This window comes from Podarcis bocagei (assembly GCF_964188305.1).
Source record: "Podarcis bocagei genome assembly, chromosome: 8".
Lineage (NCBI taxonomy): Eukaryota > Metazoa > Chordata > Lepidosauria > Squamata > Lacertidae > Podarcis > Podarcis bocagei.
This window is the reverse complement of record NC_138133.1, coordinates 55819897-55837857: the sequence shown is the minus strand read 5'-3', so window position 1 is coordinate 55837857 and position 17961 is coordinate 55819897. Positions and strand designations below refer to the sequence as shown.

Below are 17961 nucleotides of genomic sequence, written 5' to 3'. Positions count from 1 at the left end.
AACCAGGATGCAAACAATCATCTCAGCAAAAATAAACCAGAAATAGGAGAGAACAGTTTCACAGTACTCAGTAGAACTTCCTTCTAAATATGGTAGGTTTGTAACTTATGACTGAAAACAAACTGTGTGTACTGGGGCAGCAATCTGCTTCCTCGTTCAGTCAAAATACAGAAGATGTAAGGCAAATGACACCAAGAAGTTAGCCTGTGGAAGTGCTTTTATACTTTCTAATGGGCCATGTCTCAAACATTCAGAACTACCACCAAACTGAAAGGGGAGAAAGTACAGCATGAAAGACCTGCTTCCCAAATGCATCATCACTCTAGTTTTATCAACATGGCCCCTGATCAGAGATTAGAGACTTGCAGTCTGTCATCTAGGGAACACAAGTTTCCCATCCCTTACAAATGGGTGGGAGGGATGTGCCATTTGTATTTTAAAACCTTCCATGGACAGCAACGGTGTTGTTATGGAGAGTGGGAACTTAGTCTTGCCCTTCTTGTTATTTTCCCAATTACAACCACGTAACACTTAAGTTGCTTTTAGACCTGTTTTGCTGACAGCATAGAAGGTGGGGACCTGTACAATGCATTTCTTGTGTTTTGTTTTTTTAAACAGAGCTAACAGCAGTTTTAGGTGGTGTGATTACATTAGGAAAATGTTCCAAGGGGAAAAGCGTTAAAAATCTCATCCTGCAGTACTACTATCAAAATTGCAACCCTTCATCTCCATGGCTATTTAAAATGGTGCTGGTGGAGTGAACATCAGGATACTTGTCAGAGGTCTCCCATCTGTTTGCATAAAAGCAAGACTAGCAAGAGAGAAAATAAAATTATTAATTTGAAAGCCACAAAAGTTCCAGTTTGGGGCCCAAAACACTTACAGAAAAAGTTTGTATAGTATAGTAAATGAATTATAATAGATATTGGGAAAGTTGACGCCATTATGTAACCACGTTCTCAATTTTGTACATTTATCCAGATTCTTATATGCCTCACTGGGGCAAGCTTGCAACATTCAAGTGGTATGCGATTACCCTTGAAACCAAATCTGTCCCCAAAATTCTACAAGAATGAGTTACACAACCACCAAAATCACATATTGGACTTTGGCAAACTTAACTAGATCAATCTGTCCTGGAGTGGGGAGCAAGTTGGGATTTTGTTTTTGTATCTTTTCCTTTTTTGTAGTTGTTATATATTAGAAATCAATAGAACTGTATTTATTTTAAAACATTAAAAAAATGAAATAAAGCAGGAGTTGTGCAAATTATGCACATTTGCACCACTGTACTTTCTCTAATCCATCTCTTTTACAAATAGGGCTTTCATATAGATTTTGGACTTTTCTTTATGGCAGAAATTGGAGTGGAAATTGCTAAATGGGTTTTTGGAGTCCACAAATTTGGAAATAATTGAGTACATTGAAGTATTATATAAATACTCCAATTTCTTGAAGTAACTCATGAAAACCTACTGTCAGTGCAGATCATTATTTCCTATTCTAACAACCTATGTCAATATACCAAATATTTCCAGAATCAGCCATTTTTCAAGACACACATTCTTCTAAAGAGGAACAAGTAGCGTTTTCACATTGGAAATACTTTACTTTAATGCAAAGATTCAGCCCTGATCACTAGGTTCAATCCCAGTCACCAACACTTTCATATCAAGATTCAGTCCCTCAGTCCCTTGGGTTGGTTTAAACTTCATCCTAAGCCAACCGCCCCCCCCCCTCAAAGTAGCTATGCTCCCATTAGGAATCCCATTCTTTTAAAATGAAAGCACATGTGCCTGGTTTTAATTAGAAACCAGCTGGTAGGAGAAAAGGAATACCAAATACCTCCAGGTTAGAATCCTTAACCTATTATTCCATGGGTGATGGCAGTGTGTCCACAAGGAAAGCGGTGTCCCCCCACTTCACTGTAACATGTCCCACAACTCTGCCTCTATTCCACTCTCCCTTTCTGTTTACCTCTCCCAATTTTAATATGATAATAATTTTATTATTTGTACCCCGCCCATCTGGCTGGGTTTTGCCAGCCACTCTGGACGGCTTCCAACAGAACACTAAAAACAGAATAAAACTTCAAACATTAAAAACTTCCCTAAACAGGCCTGTTTATTTCTGTTGCTTCAATTTCTTAAGTGTGGCTATGTTTACATGAGAAGAGAGGAACATTTCCCTGTTTCATCCCCACCCCAGCCTACATAGAGGGCAACACAACGGGCACAGCATGGGGGTAATGAGAGGTGGTTGTGTGCCTTCTTTAGTTACATCCAGCCCTGTGCTGTGCAAGTCACTCAAGATCCAGCACACAAAGACTATACAGCAGGGGTAGGCAACCTGTGGCCCACGGGGGTCATTTAACCGGTCCCCGAGCCGAGCCACCTGCTTGGTGAGTCCCTGCGCACTGCGCTAAACCGGTCCAGGGACTCACTTCCGTGGCGCCAGAAATCGCAGCTGTGCAGACGCCGGAAATTGCGGGTGCGCATGCAATCCGGCCCACATAGCGATCTCTGCTGGAGTGAACTCGCCCAGGCAAGGCAAACCTTGCCGATCCCTGCTATATAGTATGAATAAGAGGAATATACATTGTCTCCGTATACTGCCCTGGTATGTAGCTTGTGCACACATATGACAGCTTAGTGGGGAATGAAGAGTTTTACCTGTAGATACTGCACCCTTCTCCATGGAACATTCAGTCACTCATGCCATTACCAAAAGAAAAAAGCACAATCATATTAAATGTGTCTGCATCAAGGAGGATAAGGCTTCAGTATTGCTTTCTTTCATTCATATAGACTTTATGGTCACAATTTATCAGGACCTCCTCCTTTTCAGATAGAGAAGTGGGGCTTGTGCTGAACCTTCTCATAGATTCTGCACTGTTTCTATTGGCTGCGCAAGGGAATGAGTTGTTTCACACCAGACATCTTCTCCAAGGACATTAAATATGTGAGGGCTCACACCATCGTAAAATGGACACACAGCCGCCAGAAATAAAGGATGCTATAGGTTGGTGCTTTGTGTGTGTTATTTGTTTTTTAATTGCCTTTGCTCTTGACAATTAAAACTCCTTCCCCTGGGATATCATTAACCTTCATTAAGTTCCTTGCTGGGAGTATAAAAATTAATGCATTACTAGGAATAGAGACAAAGAATCTTTCACGGTGGTACTTTTACAATAAATTCCAGAGTTTGTTGAAAATGAGTCATTAAAAAAAGTGAAAAATTTAACAAGCTGATAATATGAATGCACACACAGGATATGCCACTCTTGATCAGATTGATGGCCCCTCCAAGTTGGTTTCTAGATTTTTATGATCGGCTCCATATGTGAGGCTTGACAGGAAAGAATAATGCATTCAGTCAACTGTGCAATAATGTGTACAGGAAAAAAAATCTTTCCTGACCTCTATTAGCTCTCTATGATCTATTAAAGTGGAGGTAACAAGACATTTTGATCTTCACTAATTCAAACGGTGCACATCTTTCATTCACACAATATTCACTTTGCAGCTGTTCATTACTAACTTTGTTTTCATTGTTCGCAGAGACTCCTCTTTCCCACATTCTGCCCTCTCCTGTCATCATACGCATGTGCTTTTAACTGAACTGGTCCTTAGAATAAAGGTCACTTTAAGTTTGCATTATTGGGCGCTGCACAGCAGCTAGACAAATGTGCAAACGAGCTTCATAAATTATTTGAGATTTCTATCAACTGTTAGTGGATTCTGGAGTACACCAACAGCATTGTGCTTGAAGTATTTCTCTAAAGAGAGCTCTGCACCCAGCAGATCCAGCTTTTCACCCTCCACAGTGAAGTGCCTCACCCTTTAACTTTATGTCAGGGTTGCTGTGTGCTCATCCTGGCGACACAGTACAATGAAAACAATAACTCTCAATTGATACATTATCAAAGGTCATATGAAGTTACAAATCAGAAGCTTGCCAGAAGCAGCTTAAGTTTTCTTTAAAGTGGGTCAGTTGTAGTTTCCTGTAGGTTGTTTGACAGTGGTTTCTGGCATCACAGGCTCTGGTCTACAGGAAACCACAGAGCCTTTATGTCCTCTGCTCAAACTACAGCATTGTGTTTTTCTACCCATTAACCAAGGATAAATGACCTAGATATTGTGCCTATCAAAGCCTCATTTCTCTTTTACCCTTTTGTTCTTTAATGTACCACATTATCACACGCTGAACACATTTGAAAGTATTCCTAGTCTCACAAGCCCTTTTGAAAGAGTAATGCAGGGTTTTGTGTGTCTTTCTGAAGCTTTAGCTAGAGTGGAATAATATGAACATAATTCAGGATTTTTCTTCTTGTCTTATTTCTCACAACCTACCAATTCAGTATATTTAGGGACAGAAAAAGCTAGCAAAGGAAGATATAGTTTTTAAAAAAGGTACCAAAAAAAGAAACACAATTATATATTTGCTTCTATTGAGAATACAAAAAATAGTAAACACCAGTTGTGATTTCCCTAATCACTACATTCTATAAATTACATCTCTGCATATCATGAGTCACTTTTATTAAAAGCATCATTACTACAGTTGGCAGCAATTTACATCTTATCTTACATGATAGCAGTTTCCAAGGGAAAAAAAAGACATCACAACGAAGAAAAACAAATACATTTACAAAGTCATGTCTGTAAACTTCAAGGCTAGTTTAGAGTTGAGGTAATCTGTTTAGCTTTGTGGCTAAAGTAACAAAGTCCTTTAATTCAAAAAGGTACCTGATTTTAATTTTTTTTTTTTTGTTTTACCAGTGCATTACAAGATCACGAGACGATTTAACTGTAGTTTTATCCTGCAAGAACCTTTTCAGTGGGTAATTTCCAAAAGGTACTCTTCACATTCAACAGCTGCCTTATTATTGCTGTGTCTCAAGACAGAGAGACATTCACACTATCATGGAGATTGTCAGAGAATGTGTGTATGTGTACATGCACAAGCGACCCCCCATACAGTCAAAATGATGCCCGAGTATGATATGTGTGGTAAATTTCATCTTGACTTTCACAGCAAAGAATAAAAATAAAAAATTAAATATATAACTTCATACTTCCTTTTAAGCAGCACTTCCTTCTATTTAGTGCCACTCTATTACAAATTGCTGCTTTTATAATACCAATGGTACCAAAAGGGAAAAAAAAGCAGAGCATTATGTCAATTTCCTTAAAAAGACATGATCACCTCTCAATTTCATCTCTCCTAGGGATAATAAATAATGCACTGCACAATACTTAATGACCAAGATACCTTTTGACACATCTGTATAACATGACTTGAACTTTTTTGTTTGCTACACTATGTTACAGAACAGCTTATAAAAACTAATTATGGACATTAACTGTGAGTGTAAACAGTAGGACTACCACTTGTCAAAAGTTTAAAACACTTTAACAGTAACTGGTACTGCTTACTCATCATTTTCATTGTTTTCTAATTCATCCCCCCCATCAAGCGAGTCTAATTCTTCACCCTGTGCTATTTCATCTTCTAAAGCAGAGGAATCTGCAGTTTTATCAAGGCTCTCCTCTGCATCACTGCCCTCTAGATTTTCTTCATCTTTAAAGGCAGCTCCTTCAGTTTTATCAGTAACCTTCACTTCACTGGAGCCCACTGCATTCTGAAGTCCTGCTAATGCTGGGAAACCAGGTAGTGTCAATCCTCCCAGTCCTGGAGGTAGAAACATAGAAGGATAGAACAGGCCAGGAGCCATGGTGGACAGAAGGAAAGGATTGAAGGTCAGAGGGTTGGCAGGCAATCCAGTGGTGGTAGTGGTGGTGGTGGTTGCTGCTGCAGCAGCGGCAGCAGTTACACTGACAGATCCATTTGCGGAGTCAGTAGCAGAAACAGTGTCTGTGCTTTTCTCAGAGTCTTTGTTCTCCTCTTCATTCTCAGTCTTCTTTTCTTCTACTTTTGAAGTGCCATCTTCAGAAGTTTCTCCTTGACTGGAAGCCATAGTGGTGTTTCCAGAAGCAGCTGTAATTGGGTTATTCAACAATCCACTGAGTCCAAACATGTTGGGCAACCCTGCCATACCTGGCAACATCAGAGGCAGCATGGTAGCTGGATTTTTAGAATCACCCCCAGCAGCAGCGGCAGCGGCAGCAGCTGTCGCTAGTCCTGGAGGGAAGCCCATGAGACCTGCAAGCTGGAGAGACTGTAGGTTCTGCAAATTCTGAAGGCTCGTGAGATCCATTCCAGCGAACAGACTGTTCATCAGCAGTGGGTTAATTCCCGAAGTTGAAGCTACAGCAGCAGCTGCTGCAGCTGCTTTGGCAATTTCGCTTTTTGGCCTTCTCCCTCTTCTGCTTGCTCCCTCTTCTCGCACAACAGGTCCTGTGAGAAGACGGTCAAACATGGACTCTGGAACAAAACCCTGCATACAGGGAAGAAAAAACATTCCATGCTGTTACGCTTCTACCTACGGGGATGCCTACCGATTTAGAATTTCATGTAGGGCGGCTCACATGACAAAGCAGAGCGTACAATCCCAAGGGCAAGGAAAAGAACAGGTATGCTGCCAATTAGATCTTGTTCACAAAGCAGCCCTTTCCCTCCTCCCATTAAAGGCCAGATCATACATTTGAGCATTGTCCAGTAAATAAGCTCTCCCTTCAACATCATCAATATGATATAGTAAACAAAACAATGGTAAAAACAAAGAAACCAGAAACAGTAGGTAATGCTCAGAAGACGAGACTTCCAAAGGAATCTGATACAATAAACACACCAGATTTATAAAGCCTTGCAAAATCCGAAGCAAATTAAACATGATGTGGTCCTTTGTCTGACAAGTACTAGGCTTCTAGGTTTTAAGAAACAGAATGCCTCTGCACACACCATGTCCAATGCCTGAGGTTGAGAACAGGGAAATTCCTCACAGAACTCAAACAAGGCAGTCTACATACTTAATCAAAGAATGAGTTTTATTACAAGCATGGAAGGTTTTATTCCATAATCAATTGTGTATTAATCTTGTATTTAATAGGTATTCCTAAGACAGTCGTACACTAATAATGAAGCAGTTACAAATGTCCACCAAAGCGGGTAGCTACCGTTTCATAGCAGTGGTTGGCCTGTCTGCCTAAATGGACCCGGCAGGCCTCCCCATTTGACCTGCAAGGCTGTTTCAGACAAGCCACACCCACCCTGTCAAAAGTGGCTCCCTGTCAAAAGCTTTGTTTGCAGGCACTGCCGATCAGCTGGTTGTTGGTGCTTATAAAGCCCTGTGCCTTTCCAAGTGCCACCATGTTCACCAGTGCTGGCAAAGGCACAGAGCTCTGCAAATGCAGACAATTTGTACAGGCAAAGAAAACACTTTACGTGCCATCATTGTGATGTTAGGTGATTGACAGGTAGGTGACAGTCAATATGACTGTTGGGGAACCTAAGCATCTGGCCCCTGCTCCAGAGAGGAAGACAGGATAAAGCCACATAACATGCTCTTAAAGTATATAGATCATAAGACTCTAAAAACAGTTAAAAATGAAAAGCAAAACCTATCCAGAAATATAGCTTTTCCTTACAGATTGTTTAACGATGTCAGTCCAATCTGGAGCAACAGCAAATTCAGGGTTCTCTTCTAGCCATCTTGGCAGGTCCTTCATTGGAGGGGCCATAGCTCCACCCATCTATTGAAACATTTTTATGTTTTATTAACAAAAACTTACTAGTACATACTTTATATGCCACTTATCAAAGTATATTTTTTGTTAGAGAACAAGTACAGAGCTGGTAATCAAAACATGACAAAAATTCAACTCAGCCATGCATTAAGTGAGGAAAAAGTCTTTGCCAGATATCCTAAGATTTCTGCAACTCAAAATTCAGAATGCTACTTTGAACAAAGTGATGAAATCTATAGAACTTGCATCAACCTATTAAGTCAACTAATTAAAGGTATTATTATTATAATATAATTTTTATTATATAATTAAAGGTTATAATCTTTAATCTAAGCATCCTACTAAAAATGCAAGTTTGGAGTTAGAGCAAACTAGGAAAAGCACTACCTTCTTGCCATTTCTCTTATTGACAACAGGGACCCTCTCTTCTCCAGTTAAGGTGTTTATATCCAGTTTATTAGGGTTTCGACATCTGTGCCGTTTCTGCTTCGGTTTCTGAAATGGGGAAAACAGCACATCTGCACTCTTCTAAGAGAGGAGGAAAAGTACAGTGCATTACTTGGGGAGTTTTATTATCTCATCTATAGAAGTAACTTTTCAACCCACTAGGCATGTATGTATCTAGTGTTTTCCAGGTTCAGCACTGGAACAAAACATTATTAGAATTTGTACATCTTTCATTTTTAGTCATTACAAAACAAAAAAGTAATGAATGAACAATTAATTAATTATGTTCTATCATGTTAATTGTTATTTATTGTTTATAAGCCACTTTGGGATTCATTTGAATGAAAAGCAACTAGAAATGTAATAAATCCAAATCGAATTATGACAAAGGATTAAGAATTATTGCTTTTGGAAATCTTCCCAAGTGATTGAAAGACAGTTAAAGCTTTGGACTAATCCCCCCCACCCTTGATTAACATCCACTTACTGGTACATAACTTGGCATATCCACAGTGTATGATGGATGCAATTTAAGCCATTCAACTAAATCCTTGTTTTTAGGAGCATCCTCTCCCACCAGCCTGGTCCCATCTTCCATATTAATGACAGGGATGCGAGTATCAGGATCCAGTTGCCCAGGAGATGGAATGTTTCTCAATGGGGGGGTTTCCATTTCTTCATCAAATGCTTTGGTCACTTCTGCATCCTCCTGGAGAAAGGTGACAATTATATCAACTTTCAGGAGAACATTACAAGAGTTGCTTCAAAAAACATACAAATTAAAATGGGAATACAGTTGTACCTTGGATCCCGAATGCTGCAAACCTGGAAGTGATTGTTCCGGTTTACGAACATTCTTTTGGAAGCCAAACGTCTGATGGGGCTTCTGCGGCTTTGAATTGGCCGCAGGAGCTTCCTGCAGCCAATCAGAAGCCGCAATTTGGTTTTTGAACATTTTGGCAGATGAACAGACTTCTGGAAGGGATTCTGTTCGACTTCCAAGGTACAACTGTACTTCCATCAAACAATTAAACTTAGTGGGGCCATACACTTTGTACACAGACAAGAGTATGGCAGATGGAAACCCAAATGGGCAGGGTTTTTCCCCATGGGTGCATGTGCTGGAAAGGTCATGCTGAGTAGGTATGAAAGGTGAAAGCCTACTATGGAGGTACCTGCCAGGACATATGTGAATGTGAATCCCTACAGGTTCATAAGCATTCAACAGTTATACATAGAATACTGATTACTCAAGCTAATCGGTAGTTTACCCACAATATTTTCTATTTTGAATACAGTTTGCAGAGTCGATAGATGCTTTTTTTAAAGGAACAAATTTCAGGAAACTGTACAGACTATTCAAAACAATTCATGTGCATCATCTTATAATCCTTGTAACAGGAGTGAGGAAATACCAGCCCACAAGCTTGCTCCAGCACAGACAGCTTCTCTGTCCAGGTCTCCAGATTCTTTTCTGAAACCCTGCCCTCTCCTTGGTTTTGCTCCACCAATCTGCTAGTGTCATTCAGCTGTGACTAGCATGGTCATACATTGTCTCGGGCAATCAGCCCTACTGTGCATGTTCTCCTGTGCCCTGCTACTCCTTCAGTGTTCTCAAGCCCTCAGGGAAAAAAAACTTTGGAAACACTTAAGAGATTTCCACAAGCGTTTGGCTGCATTTGGGCATTTCAAGTCTCTGTTTCCCTCAGAACCATCTTCAGAGCCACCTGAGAAGCACTCTATGCAAATAGCACCACTGATTATTCACATTAGCATTTTGGGGTTTTTTTGTATTGTACATTGTTTTAAAATGTTCTAGCTCTTCAAATGTTTTATCTGTTTGTATTTTATATTAAATTGCTTGAAGACTTTTCCATGTAAAGATACTAACAAATGCATTAAATAATATTTAAAAAGGTAAGATTGAAGAAGGCTCATTTTGTGTGTCCATAGCCTTGCCCACTTTTTGGCCCTGGCCCCACCCTTTGTGACATACAGCCTTCAGTTGCTGTTATTAAATCGCCTTCCAAATGTCTCAAAGTGATGTACAAAATGCAATACAAACAGCTAAAACACAGTTAGAACAACGCAGAAGATAACATCAGACAAACATTAAAGCAACACAAAGTAGACCCTCACAGCAGAGGCCCAATTTGTCCAACTGGGAAAGCTGGTTGGAACAGAAATACCTTCAATTGCTTCTGGAAAGCGCAAAGAGTGGGCACATTTTGTATAAGTGATAGGAATGTTGTTTCACAGAACATGGGCAGCCACACTAAAAGCCCTACACTGAGTGACTGCAGAGCAGGCTTCTAATGTCTTTGGATCTTGAAGGAGAAGCTCTTCCTTATACTCCAGAGACCTTCTGGGTATTAAAGCATTAAGGTGGTCTCTCAAGTAACCAGGTCCTGAACTGATTAGGGGCTTATATGTCAGAATCAACACATTGAACTTGGTCTGGTAGCAAATTAGCAACCAGTACAAATCCTACTTGCAAGGGGCTAGTTGACTTGCAAGCCAGCCAGCTACTATGTTGTACATCCACTACAACTTTTGTCTCTCACTTCTACAGCCATCTCCAGCCTCTGTGTAATGACGCAGAGAGAGGAGCTTTGTTTCCCCAGAGGGGAAAAAACCCCCAATCACACAACCATGCCAAATAAGATGAATTAGAAGGTGTGTGAGCTCAAGCCTGTGTTGCCCTCCAAAGCAGAGAATTAAACAAAAACCTCTTTGGGGTTGCGCTTGCCAATGGCTCAACCTACCATGTCTAGAAGACTTGGCTTATATCATTCCCTTTCCCCAGCCCCACCAATGCAAAATGAGCTGATCTGGGGCGTGTCTTAAGCACAGCCTCAGTGGGGCATCGTTTTGATGTTAAAGCATCTCCCAGAAACAGCATCTTGGCAGACCTAGGGAGCTGGTGGTAAACTCTATGCCTCTCCTCACACCCCCTGACTTGGCTGCCATCCACTCAGCTCCTCCTTTGGCTGCTGCTATTATTCTACATCAGCTCAAAGCAAATCTGGTGAATTAAAATGAAATTCTTCTTTTGCAGTGAGTTTAGTTCTTAAGAGGTATTTTGTGAATTTATTCTTACTGTGTTCAACTGACCAGTGTTTTGTATATTAGAACAGGAGCATGCCCAAATGTTAATATGGAACTGAAAATACAAAATAGAATATTTATATCTGGGAATAAAATGCCAATTTTGGTGTTCTGCCTCACATAATGCAGAATTAACGTCAAAGAAAAAGTCTTCTCTCTTACTGCTGTCAACGATGCTCGCTTGTTGCTCATAAATAACAGATCAAGCCCTTCTACATTTTTCCTTCTTCCTCTCCTCCTTTTCATGGGTGGTTCTACATCAATTAGAGAACCATTTAGTAGATGCCTTGTGGGTGTGCGTGAAAGACCTGCTTGTAGCAACTCCATCTGAGTTTTAAAGGCATCAGACACTGGTGTGGAAACATTAGGTAATAGAAACTTTGAAGGAACAGCTGAAAAAGTTGAGGTAGAACTTGTTGCCTCTCGTGAGGCCTTTGATAAGTCTACAATTTTTTCTTGTCCATTTTCTGAGACAACCTGTGACTCTCGCAACTGGGCAACCATTTCCATGAGATTTCTCCTTTTGGCTGCCCTTTCAGCCTCAATTTCAATCTTTCTCCTCCTCCTCCTCCGCTGGCGTGGAACTGACAAATTGAGTGCATCTTCCTAAAGAAAAATTAACACATTATTATTATGAGCAATGAAATACCCCTTGCTTTTTTGGTGTGATTTCAATTTTCTAAATATTTTAAAATGATGGAAAAAGTTAAATAGGATTGCACAAGCCCAACTAGTTACATCTTGTCAGATCAACTAGTTCTAAGAAGAGATCGTTACAGATTTCATCTTAATGAAAAATGTAACATCAGACCTATTTTGTACCTTAATATATTTATTACTATCTTTCTCAGAGTAGGTTTATAACTATGGATGTTTTTTCTGCTACTGTTTTGACCCCTTCTGGTTTTATATCTTTAAAAGCAACTTTATGACTCTCATACTAAACATGCCTTGGACAACTGAGGAGAGACTGTGATATCTTCATTGCCACTGATGTTGGCTTGACCAACCATGGAGAGCTCTGCAAAACTCCGTTTCTGTAGAGGGCTGTCCACAGCTGTTGGCGTATACCCAGGTATAAGGCCCTGGAAATCAAACATCTGGCGTCTATTTACTGGCCACTTCCCTTTCAACACTGCTTCACAGATGTTGTCTAATCGGTTGATCATTACTCGATCCTGCAGAAAGGGAAATACATAATGAATGTCATGTGAAAGTAGCCATTTGAGCTCAGTCGGGCCATGCACACACAGCTTAACAGGCTGCACTGCTTGACAAAACTGCAACTGAAACTCCAGATCAGAAGAAATATTACAGGCACTTGTCATTTAAATTATTGGGAATGTTGAGGAGCATGAGCCTTTTGCAAGCCATCTGACACACATTTTCTCAGTTCTCAGTACTGCTATCATATACTAAAACAAAACATCAGTTAAACCACTAGTAGTATAATTCTTGTAACTCAACATCTTTGCCTTGGGTATGTCAGAGCCAACAGGCTGCATCTGCAATTTTGTCCCAGGAAGTGGTTCCTCATTAGTGTCACTATTAATAAAGTTCAATGTTATGAAACGGGCACCAACCTAGGGACATCTAATAAATGTCAATTTTCATTCCACGCCCATTATCACTTCAGGTTCCACTGAAGCGTGTACATTAAAAAATTCTAATTACAGCTAAGCCCTCTTAGAATATAGGCAAATACAATATGAATGCTACTGCATAGAGAAAAGGGCTTTGAAACCTAGTTGGATAATTTTCAAAATGTGTTTAATGGTCTTTTAGTTCACTAGTTAATAATGATGCATCACTTCCCTTTCTGGGGAGTCAAAACACCACCCCTGGAAACATTTGCTTTCCATCCATTCTTTTGTCATTTTGTGCCATGTGAAGACTATTTTATTCTCCCGAGTTGTTGGTTAATGGCATCATAAACATGCTATCTTTGCTGCTGCTTTGACTGCCTGTTGTTTTACTAATTGTTTTATATTGCTGCATTATATTGATTTATTTAAATTGTTCTACATAATTGTAAATCACCTTGAACAAATTTGGTGGAAACACAATATAAACATATTAGATATATACACACACACACACAAACAAACATGTACCCACATACATACATAATCAACTTTTGAAAATTGGCTATTGATTACTAAATAGAATCAACCTTCAGTTACCTGAACAGTGTAAAAGCCACTAGCAGATCTCAGCAGCTGCAACCAGCTGCTTGCTTTGCCCAGGAATAAGCCTATTACAGCAGGGGTTATTTCAACCCCCCCAAACCAGATGACCCTGTTATGGTGATTAGGAAGCTTAAGACTATTACTACTTTATTTCTCTCCAGCACCCTCTGAAACCAGAACCTGAGTGGTATATAGAACTAGTACAATTATTACCGCTGCATTTTGTCCAGTAAAGTTTTTTTTTATTATTGTTGCAAAAAATAAAAGTGATAGCTCTACTAGACAAATGTTCTCCTATTTTATATTACAAGCTATTTAGGATTACAGTATTTCCTTATTTTACTTCCTTCAATTCATAAAGGAAGAGCTCGCCAAATTTTAGTTTATATTCTTATATGTTCTATTAAGTATGATAATGCATATTTACATAGCTTTCATAATTCCAGCCCCATCTCTTTCTGCATGCTAATTTGAATTGCTTTTAGGGGGCAACTACCTAAACCTACAGGGCTCTATCCAACATTCTCTGTCTACTAGTGCAAGGGCATTTGCGCAAACAGGCAAGATTTAATAATATGGCATGTAAAGTGAAATATAAATCAAATGGGGATGATGATGATGCACAATATCCAATGCAACAGTTGTGCTAGTGGAAACTCAAGCGACAGATTGTGCAATCTATTGTGCAAAGAAAGTTACAAGCAACCCACTTATGCATTCTCTTGTGCAGTAACATTCCACTGCCAGAAAAAAAGATTTGCCGGCAAAACAAGTATATTGCAAATGACTTTAACTTAGCACTACATTGGATGTAATCCCTAGGCTGTATTGTCAAGTGTTTTCCAGTAATTTTGAACTTGGCTCCACCCTTCTGAATGTACTCTTCCCCCCCCCGCCAACCCCACCCCCTCTCCAAAAATACACAGGATCCAAGGAGCAGCATGCAGAACTCTACACAGAAACTTAAAAGGATATCCCTTCCTTCAACATCCTTCTCCAAAAACCTGTTCTGGAAATTTAGGAAAGTTGCCAATTCTGAATGGGTTGCCTCTGAATGAGTCACCACAAGGGAAATGGGTTTGGCACTGAATAGCGATGGTAAGTGAGACCAAAAGTGGGCAGGAGATTCCTTGCACAGCCATCTATACAACCCCTGTTCACATACAGTCATTTAAACCTCCCATCATCTCTTTCTATCCTTCATGGTAATAAAGTTTACCCCAAAGCCCTCTTGCTATGCCAGGGAGGGATTCTTAAGGGGTGGCAGCACATATTGAGTTAATCCTTCCACCTGCAGCTACCACCTGCCAAAATATCCCCACCATGCTATCTACAATTAGACTTCAGAGTCCCAAGGATCCATGGACCACATCTGGCCTACAGCTTGCCCCACAGGGGCAACGGAAAATTTATCCATGCAGCAATGGAGCCAGTAGAAAAGGGAAGGAAGACTTGGCAAAATGCAAAGGCAGTTTGACTTTCCTATACTGCTATTATACTAGAAAGGGGGTATGCTCCCAGCAGGCCACTCAGTTGCAGTTGAGCCACTGGTGACCAGGCTGGCAAACCTTTGCCATGCCTTGAGTGTCTCTCATGTCCCCTGAAAGGCACCCCTGCTTCATAGTTTGAGAAAAACTACATTATGTAATAAGTAATGCAACAAGCACATCACTCCTCAGAAGTGATCAGTTTTCAACAGTCAGATGGTAGGAAGTGTTCTCTGTTGAACCAACCTTTGGCCAGAATGAAAAAGCAAATGTTCTTTCGTGAAGGAGCTGAGCTACTGATGGGTCTCCATCTTCCATATAAAATCCATCACGTGTTTCATCCCTTGCAGTGCTCAGGGATGCATTGCTTTCTTCATCAAAATTCTTACCCTGAGAAATTGTTCCTGCTGAGAAATATTAATCACTAAGAATTAGTCACAGAAGTAAGCCACTATTATTTACAGTATCATTGTAGTGTTGATCTGACAAAGTCTTTACGGGCAGTTTTCTATACATTAAAGATGTTGAACATTCACTCAGGTTGATAATGTACTCTTTGATATGTTAATGAGATGAAGAAAGATCCCAAAAGCAGCAATTGGATGGCAATTTTTCAAATTAAACAAGCCGACTTTAGTATGCTATTTTGCCATGTCACTGTACAGTACTCTTCTTATGCTCCATGACTTTGGTGTTTGGAACAGAGTATATCTGCTCTTTTGTGCTCCATATTTATTACAATGATAATATTCCAGTTTTGCAGTCAGCTCAGGATTATCTATCAACTGAGGCAATTCTGTGTTGTTTTTTAAAAAACAAAAACATTTATACTGCACTGTAGACCTGCTTTGTTGGAACCAAATAAAACACTGGTTTTCAAACTGCATCCTATGCAACTCTTACCCACTACAACTACAGATCTCCCCTATGCAGTATCCAACTGTAGGCCAGCACTAGTTGTTCAAGGATGCAACAGTCTTACAAAGGAATAACGAGGCCAAAACAGATCCAGGAAGGGTTCTTATAACATACTCCAAAATAATCTGGATTGTACAAGGTTATCTAGTCAGATGTAGAGATTGCCTTGGCAGGTAAGTCAATATGGACAGGCTCTCTGAAGACAGAATGCTTTAAAAAAAACCTACTGAATTCATGCAATCCTAAAACTGCATATTCAAAGGTATGAGTAAGATCATAAAATTAAAGGTAGATCTCCTTTCAGCTCAAAAGTGTCTGATGGGAGACTGCATATATGGTGTACCAAATATGGACAATATTATTCTGAATCAACCCCTATTTTCTTCACGATTACCTTCAGGTTGGGATGACTCTTCTGATTTGTCATCATCATCGAGTTTTTCTTCTTCATCATCTTCCGAACCTTTCTCAGAAATAGATTTTGGCTCTACCTCTGTGCTCAATTCCATGTCCTTTATTTCACATTTAACAGGACCAGGACCAGCCTCAGCCTCAGCCTCATATTCCTCCTTATCACTTTTTCCTGCAGTATCTGTTGCATCTTCCTCCTCTTTACTATCAGACTCCTCTTTGGCTGATGTTTTCTCAGGTCCTTCCAGTTTAACTTCAGCTTGTTCTGCAGACTTTTCATCTTGTGCTGGTGTGGATGGGATAACAGAGGCTGTCTGGCTACAGCAGACACCCAATGGGTTTAACAAAGTACTCAGATTACCTCCACCCCTGTTTTGAGCAAAGTTTTTATGAGAATCAAGAAAAGAAAGTTCAGGGTCATTCAGGATATGATAATCTGTCCTGCTGACTCCATGTTTAGCAGCACCAATCAGTAAATCTTTGTCATGTTTGCCACATTCCCACCACTCTGGCAGATCCAAGCTTGGCTGACACAGTTTTAACTTTTCCACCAATTGTGGATGATGGAGAACCTGCTCTCGGACTTTCCGCAAGAGCTCTATGCGATACAAAGTTCGAGAAGCACGTTCCTCAGTGATTGGTTCAATCACAGTAGAAAGATCAGGGGGTTCTATAGGAAAAGAGATAAATAAGTAGATATTAGGAAGATTTTAAAATTACTACATTTTACTCAACAAAAGGGGGGGGGAGAACCCTAAAAATAACTGACCTGCATTTTCTTAAATATCTTGCTATGATCTCTAATTTAAGGTACTTGAACTCAGATACCCCAAATCACTGGGTCAGCTGCTAAGAAGTTACGGAATAATGGTGAACATTCCAAGTGCTCAATAGTTTTTAAGAAGTGTCAACACTAGGTCCAAATGGCCTGATGGGGGAGGTGAAGCAGAGAAGAGTGGGCTGTAGCATTAGTCATCTATGAGTGAGTAAGATACTTCTCTCTCTCTTTTTTTGTTATCTCAGTGGCGGAGAAAAAAAGGACACAAACAGCAACAAAGACAGGAAAATTTATCCAACAAACAAGTAAGCAAGAGAAAGATTACTAAGTAACTTAGAACAACAAAGACAGGAGTTAAAGAGGATTCAGCTGAGTAACAGAGAACAAAACCGTGAGAGCTGGGAGGATCAAGCTGCTCTGTCCAGGCAGGAGGGAAAAATGAGGAGCTATCTACTTCCCACAATTCTTTGCTCCTGCCTGAGTCTCGTGCAAGAGGAACAGACCAATCCAAATACTTCATCTTCCACACGTTAGGATTTTTATATACTTTCTACATTTGAATGAATACCTGTGTGTGTGTGTGTGAATTGAAAAAAGTGAGTATATGTGAAGGGGAAGCAAACATAGAAGATGTATTTTAAATATCCACTTGCACCTTCGCTTGGAACTTGTCTCAGTTTATAACTTTCCATTTATCAGAGTTAAAGTTATCAGCAAACCTACCTTCATCTGGCTTGGATGGCATTCGGCACACTCGCCTGCACATAGCTACAAAGCAATTGAAGTACTTCTCTAAACTTTCATCAGACTTCTTATCAAGTCTGGCAAAGGCTCTGAACTGGTTCCAATCAAACTGCTGCTTTATAGGGTCAAAAATAACCCCAAAAGTAGACACAACACGATAAAAATCTGCTTCCTCTCTTCTTGTCCATCTGGAAAAAGGAAGAGATTAGCATGTCAGGACACATCTAAGA

At 40.0% G+C, this 17961-nt stretch overlaps 1 protein-coding gene across 7 annotated transcripts in view; it reads right to left on the bottom strand.

The window, feature by feature from the left end:
- Positions 1-4524: 4524 nt before the first annotated feature.
- CHD7 (chromodomain helicase DNA binding protein 7) overlaps positions 4525-17961 on the bottom strand; it is a 140240-nt gene continuing 126803 nt past the window's right edge. For 6 of the 7 annotated variants that reach the window (XM_081204243.1, XM_081204248.1, XM_081204246.1 and 3 more), the window contains 9 exons: positions 17711-17919; positions 16193-16879; positions 15127-15287; positions 12151-12382; positions 11367-11806; positions 8584-8805; positions 8037-8177; positions 7551-7655; positions 4525-6400 (listed from right to left, as the gene is read on the bottom strand). In XM_081204243.1, the coding sequence (XP_081060369.1) occupies positions 5435-6400; positions 7551-7655; positions 8037-8177; positions 8584-8805; positions 11367-11806; positions 12151-12382; positions 15127-15287; positions 16193-16879; positions 17711-17919 (3163 nt within the window). In that variant the 3' untranslated portion in view covers positions 4525-5434. The remainder of the gene's footprint in view (positions 6401-7550; positions 7656-8036; positions 8178-8583; positions 8806-11366; positions 11807-12150; positions 12383-15126; positions 15288-16192; positions 16880-17710; positions 17920-17961) is intronic. The other variant, XM_081204249.1, reaches the window with a different exon arrangement.